Source organism: Miscanthus floridulus, chromosome 14 (assembly GCF_019320115.1).
Source record: "Miscanthus floridulus cultivar M001 chromosome 14, ASM1932011v1, whole genome shotgun sequence".
NCBI lineage: Eukaryota > Viridiplantae > Streptophyta > Magnoliopsida > Poales > Poaceae > Miscanthus > Miscanthus floridulus.
The window spans coordinates 73,845,202-73,852,530 of NC_089593.1; the positions used below are offsets into that span (position 1 = coordinate 73,845,202).

General features: G+C 43.1%; 1 protein-coding gene across 1 annotated transcript; it reads left to right on the forward strand.

The window, feature by feature from the left end:
- The first annotated feature begins 1,325 nt into the window (after positions 1 to 1,325).
- LOC136503749 (uncharacterized) lies at positions 1,326 to 2,901 on the forward strand. Its single transcript, XM_066498730.1, has 2 exons — positions 1,326 to 2,023; positions 2,478 to 2,901. Exons 1-2 carry the CDS (start codon positions 1,326 to 1,328, stop codon positions 2,569 to 2,571), a joined length of 792 nt encoding a protein of 263 aa, XP_066354827.1. The 3' UTR covers positions 2,572 to 2,901.
- The last annotated feature ends 4,428 nt before the right edge of the window (positions 2,902 to 7,329 follow it).

A 7,329-nucleotide genomic window follows, 5' to 3' on the forward strand; every position in this document is an offset into this window, starting at 1 on the left:
CCATGCAAACGGCTAAAAATTGATGTGATGGAGAGAAAGTGAAAAAACTTAGAATTTTGGTGGCATCTAAACAAGGCCCAAGCAAGAAGCAGCGTTAGGCTCCGATCCCTCTCACATGAACGAACTCAACGGCGAAGTCGCCAATCACGTCCGCAAAATCAAAAGACCATCTTGCTGCGCCTGATACTGCATTGTATTGTTCATTTCATCTTACTAGTACCGATTAGAGACTCCATTCATGTTTATCCTCACAAAACACGTAAAAAAGAATCCAGAAATTCTTACAAAAAATAAAAATATTATACCACCAATCATCATTATTTATAATAATAGACATTAGATCTATGTATTTTGTTTTATATAAAAAAGTTATTACCTACATTATGAATAACAACATAAAGTGACTTCTAAATATTCATCCAAATTACATGTCTCTGTCATTAAATGTAACCTAAGGGCATGTTTGATAGGTTTCTTGCGGCTCTGGATCCTCCCACACATCACACTGTAGCAGCGAGTCGTTTTCTCTTTACTGTCAAAATAAACGTGGAGCCGGGAGAGCCACAATTTATGGCTCCTTCTGCTCCGGCTCCTCGAGTACTTAGCGCGTCTAAGTACCATACTAATTTCATCTAAAATACCCATACATACCATTATAAAATATATAAAATAATACTCTTAGTTTGTGTCTAAATTAGCCACCTCTCATTGTGAAGGATAATGTATCACTACACCACAACACCGAGATTGGCGATGGACGATCAAACGCTAAAAACTAATACAACGACAGACGATCTATCGCTAAAAACTTATAGCAATAAACTTATGCAGACGGTGTAAGTCCTGTCGCTAAAAAGTTATAGCGATAGACTTATGCAGACTTATACAAAAAGTATAGTAACCCTCTGCATTTAAGTCTAAATTACCCACTCATTATCAACATTAAAATAAACCAAAATATCCCCTTCAACCATTATTAATATGTATATGTATAAAAACAAGCTCAAAGTAAACATGCATGTCGTGGACACCCAGCAGACCAAGTATACATGTATCGATGGCGATAAATATTTGAGGGTTTTATTTGTGTGCCATCGTAAAAGTTTATAATTTTTAAGCCATTAAATGGTTTAATCAGTCACATGTGTCTACGGTCGAAATTTTTTTTCCCTCTATCGTTCCATCCACGTTCCATTAGATTTTCATGGAGATGTGACGTGTGAGCCCGGTCAGCTAAAGGGTCCGTTCGCTGGTTGGTGGTGGTGTTGGTTTGGGCTGGCTGATGCTGGTTTTTTTTAAGGGAAAAACACTACAACGGGCTGAAAATGTCCGAAACGGCCATCTCTACTAACCCTGTCCTCTCTCGCGCAGTTGCGCTCACGCACAGAGAGAGAGGCGCCGTGCCCCAGCTAGCCCTCTCCGCCGCAGCCGCGGCCTCCGATTCCGGCTCCGCCGTGGACGCGCTCGTCTCCCAGCTCTGCCTGGGGTTCGCGGCCTCCAGCGCCGCTGCGCTGGAGGAGCTGACGTGCTCCGCGCCCGCGCTGCCGGCGCCCTCTGCGGCCGCGGCCGTCTCCGCGGTGGGGGCGCTGCTCGACTCCGCCAACGCCGGCGGCATGGATCTCCGCGGCCGGGCCATGGCCGCGCTGGATGCCCTCGCGTCCTCGGATACCGGCACGCCGCGCGCCCGTCCCTGGCGTAGGAGGCCGGCTGCTCCCGCTGACGGCGGCGTCGTGGGACGCGGCCGTGGCCGCGCGCGGCGGGGTGGCGGCACTCCTGGCCGCCTGCGCCTGCTGGATGAGGGCATGATGATGATGCGGTCCTGCCTCTCTGGTGGCCTGCCGGTGGCGGTCATGCTATGCCTCAACGCCGGTTATGGTGTCGCTCAGCTCAGCATGTCTTTTGTTGCTGCAACTGCAAGTTTGCAACTCTGCAAGCTGAAACAGATAGATTTGAATTTCAGGAAGTCGAGGCCAAAGCTGACGCTGGAGATCTTCGCCTACATCTTCGTCACTGCGGCGCTAGGGTATGTATCATCTCAATGAAGAAGCTGCTTCCTGAACTATTGTGTTCGTCAGTAATTAACACTGCCAATCATTAGAAAAAAAAAAGTGTCCCCTTTGATCTCTTGAAATTTCCTGAACTATTGTGTTCGTCAGTAACTAACTCATCAATAGCTGTCAATCACTTCTTCCAAATTCTGTTGAACTAAGGCTGAGTAAGCTAGTGTATGGCCTAGTTACTGATTTACTATCTTGTAGTATTGTAAATAGTTAGCCTGTGCTGAAATGCCATGTTCTGTACCTCAGAGCCGTTGAGGATAGCTAAACTGCTCAAGTAACCACACAATTCAGATTGTCTAGCAGTAGCTTATATTTTATAATGTTTTGCAGGGTATCAGCTTGAGTAACCACACATTTCATTGGCATTCATTCTTCATATTTGTTTGAACTAAGACTAATTTGTCTTTCTTCTTGCAGTGATCAGCTTACCATCTCGATTGTAGGCGCTACAGAGAAGGCTGAGAAAGATGAGATCATGAAGGTAGGAATGAAGTTCTTTTTTTTAATATAGAGAGGAATGTAGTTGGAAACGGCAAGGATAGAAGATGCGTTCAGCTCACAATGGCCCTGTTCGTTTCACTGAAATTTGGCTTATGCTGATGCTTATGTTGATTTGTTGTGAGAGAAAATACAGTTCGTTCGTTGAAAAGTACTGTTGTGAGAGAAAACACTGTTAGTTGTGAGATGATATATATTTGTGTTTTGTTTGGTTTGGTTAGGGGATGAAAGAATCTCGATTTGTATTATTTGCTTTCTGTCTTATATCAGGCTCTGCATGTACATGCCGGTGATAAATGTTTCTATTCCATGCGACCATGCCCTGTTCATCAGAAATCACAAATGTAATATAGTGCAAGGATGAATGCTGCGTAGTCCAAAACATTGTTACATATGATCCAGTTTGAATCACTGATCCAAAAAGAAAAGGGATAGTAATAGCCTCTTCCTAAAAACAGTAAATTTGGACCAGCTCATGCAAAAAAAATGAAAAAAACTATTTATTTAAATTAGTGTTGCAAATAATTTGAATACCAATTAAATTGGCGTTGATAAAAAGATTTATTAAAATTTGGCACTACGGCAGTTTGGACTGAGTGGCACCAGAGGAAAGGGAAGGAAAATTAGGGCACTCCCAACCCAGACTCTACCCATAGAGTCTTAACGTCCAAGACTCTATCACAAGAAACCATGATCCCCAATGCAGAACTTGTAATAGTAGTTTCTATAGATAAAAACATTTATTACTCAACACAAAGAAAGGTGATCAGCTATGGCATAAACTGTGTGATCCACCCTACACCTCTCAACAATATCACCATCCGCATACATGATATATGTATGGCAAGGTGCAGCAACGATTGAAACATTATACAAAAAATGTCTGATGTAATCACATAGTTATATACTGGAACATTCTTCACCAAATTTAAAAGTAACTCACGGCTAAGCAAGAAAGACATGCCCATCAACATATTGAACTAGGTAGCTTTCACATGCATACAAATTTAGAAAACAAGACATTCTGTTCTCAATATTCCCAAATAAATAAAATATTCCCATCGTCCTAGCAGCGCTGAAGAATGGATCAATGTGGCCATCATCCCAGCAATGCCGAAGAACAGATCAATGTGAAAGAAGTTGAACTCAAACCACTTGGACTTGCACTTTCACTTCTATTCCTGCAAGCAAGTCTTTATACTTTTAGACATTGGTGAGCCAACAAGGCAAGAATACTTCTGAGATACCACAAACAAGTGATAAATAAATACTTAGCCAGCAGACCTAGATGTATGTCTAGCTAGTGTGGTACAGTAAGCACTAGCCGACTTGCCTCCGGTACTGCGTATCTCAAATTCTCAGTGTATGCTCGTCGATCGAATGATCGATCCATCAGCAAATTATTTAATTTACAAGGCTGGCAGATGACATATTTACGGTACTAATTGTAGATATCAGAGTGGTGGCGGGCAGCAACATATTTCTGCATTATTGCACGTGTATAATATGTATGTGCTCCAGAGGACAGCAAAAGACCAGAGAACATGGAGAAACTAGTTCTGCTTACCTAAACGGCAAAATAAGAATTACACTGAGCATATAAAAAATCCAAGTGCTAAATTTCTGAAGCTTCTCAGATGTTTTTCCCTGAGATCTTTACTCAATGACAGCCACAACAATGACCACCCACACCCAGTTCCCATCTCACATTAATTACTTAAAACTGAAATATACATCAGGCATAAAAAAGATGATCATGCTCTGCATCATGGATATCAAAGATGTACCGAAACTGACCAAATAAACAGATAGACATGTTGGACAGATGGGAGAAGGAACCAGAACAAAGCTAAACGTCCTATTGTCATCCCTTACTGCCAAATGAAAACTGAACCATTATATGGTGATCCTATGCACTAAAACATAAAGGACAAAATGGCACTCACAATGTGCAGATTTCACGCTAGAGAATGCATTACAGTAATTAAAATAGCACTGATCATAGGAAATAAAAGGATTTCAGTTACATTGCATAAATCAATTCCATAGAAATATAGCATGCACCATGACTGAGACTGACGTCTATTACAATAAGAACAGAAATATAGATAGGAAAACCAAAATAATTAGATAATAGTATTTAGATAATCTCCAGCTGTGGCTTCAGAAGTCTTCTTGCCTACAGAAAACAATCCATTCAGCTACTGCATAATCAATTCTATAAAATTACAAATCCATCAGTTAACACTTCGAAGCAATTAATATATATGCAAATTAAACAAGGGTTGACTGCAGTCATACCTTAGGAAATAAAGCAAGTCTCAGGCTCTCCAATGCCTTGTTTCTCTCAGCCAAAGCTTCTGCATTAAGTTGATCAGTAGGCGCAAGCAACAGCTGTGTGTAAGTTTCTAGCATTTTGCACTTAGTTTGTTCATGAGCTGCTTCATGATTAAGCCTAGCTGCTTCGATCTTCTTATCAGCCAAGCTTTGCTGAATTTCAGTCATCTTCTCTCTGTCTTCCCTATTCTTCATGCTTGCTTCAATGAACTTCTCAACTTTTCCACTAAAATCAGCCAAAGCATCAGATGACTTCTTTTTTCCATTGAGTTCTTTTTTTGCTTTCTTATGTCCTATAGGTCGCTTTTCTCCATCTAATTCCAAATCTACCATTTGAGCTGGACCAGCCTTTGCACTCTTTTCCTTTTCCTTCTTCAACCTAGCAAGATATGCTGACCACTTCTGCTGTCCACGTACTACCTTCCACATATGCAGCAGATGGAAGGCCTTACCATTATTTTGGCCGGACCACATCTCTAGTGCTTTGTTAGTCAACTAGTCATCACTCATCCCACTTTCCCACACTCTACTGGCATTTACCCAACATCCATGAAAATCAATCAATGGTTTCTTAGAACGATCCCAACGTATTTTCAGTTGGTTCCGGTTCCTCTTACGACTATTTTCTGTGGTCTTGTTGTATTCTTTAGTAACATCTGTCCAATAAGCATCTGACTTCTTGTTATTTCCATCTACTGGATCCTTTGAATTACGCAACCAAGCACTGGCCTAAACAACAAAAAGAACAGAATGAAAAAAAATACAATAATTAATCTTCAAGTGTGCAAGGAGATAGCATGCTTTCAACCTACCAGTCGTATGTCTTCATTGACCGACCAATTCAAACGGTTGGCTGTTCTAGAAGTCTCATCAATGTTAATTGTTTCATCTTCTTCTGCATCTATATCATCCACTATGTCAACAGTTTGCTGTGCTGGAGAGGGAGTTCTTGTAGCACCCATGTCAATTGGTGAAACTGAAGATTGACTCAATCCAGCACCAACAAAGTGAAAATTTTCATTTCCATTTGGATGGTTAGCAAATGGGTTTGACTGCAGAAAATTTGAGAACCCTCCTGGTGGGTATAACCTGCAAACAACAAATTTCATGATACCTTAGTTAATCAATTTCCATATACTACTGTCATATACGGGAACACTAGCGGTACAAGCAAATTCCATCTACAAGCACACAACAAATTTCATGATACCTTAGTTAATCAATTTCCATATACTACTATCATATACGGGAACACTAGCAGTACAAGCAAATTCCATCTACAAACACTAACAATAGCAGTACAAGCTGACACAAATTTCCATCTACAAGCACACAACCATGATACCTTAGTTAATCAATTTCCATATACTACTGTCATATACGGGAACACTAGCAGTACAAGCAAATTCCATCTACAAGGCACTTTGCACTACATATGTCAGCCTAATTAACCAAGAAATTAATTAACAAAGAAGCTACAGATGAACAATCTGTAATCCATAGAACCACAGCTCCGACGACTTACCCTTCGCTAGGAGATGACGTTGGCCACCATCCACCAACGGGAGAAGCATTGATTGAAGAAGCATGACTGACAGGAACAGAGGCACCAGCGGGAAGAATCCGAGATGCAGAAGCACCGGCGGTCGGAGCAGAGGCCACAGGACCACGAGAGAGAGTTCTAGGGACACCACTGCCTCGCCGCGAACTAGACTTTGTTAATCGATTCATCCCTGATTCAGAGATTTGGGTTACTATTGGGGGAGGAGCTCAGTTGGGGAGGCTAGGTCGACTTGGGGGCGTACTTCGATTTGGACCTAGGGATCCTTATCTGCAGCCGGCGCGTGAGGACACGGAGCTGCGGGCGCGTTTCAGGATCTCGCGCGGGAGAGGTCGGGGCGGTGCGCGGGAGAGGAAGGAAGATTTGGCGGGAGGAGGACGGGAGGGGGCGGGTGCGGGTGTGGAAGAAGCGCGCGTAGCTGGAGAAATTTGGCGGCGGCGGCGGCGGCATCTCGCCTAGTGTGCGGCAGCGCGCGGGAGATGGCGGCCAAGGCGAGAGCGCGCGTGGGAGATCGATGGCGGGCTTGGGCGAGCACGCGCATAGAAGGAGGAGCGCGGGAGAGGGAGGAGTTGCGGCGGCGGCGCATGGATGGCGTATGGGATCCATCGACTCTACGCTGCCCTCCACAACGCGAGTCACGGTGGTTTCTTGCGGCCTCGGGAGTATCGAAGACCCAGCGTCCAAATAAGACTCGGTTTCCTTCTCTTTCTTCATTAAATTGCCTTCCACGTCGTCAAAATACTGATGTGGCACCATAATAAATAAAGATGGACTCTATCGTAGAGTCTGGGTTGGGAGTGCCCTTAGAATTCCAACTGACTTGTGACTTGAGGGCAAAATTGTCATTTTATCCACCTGTTTGACACTGTTAGA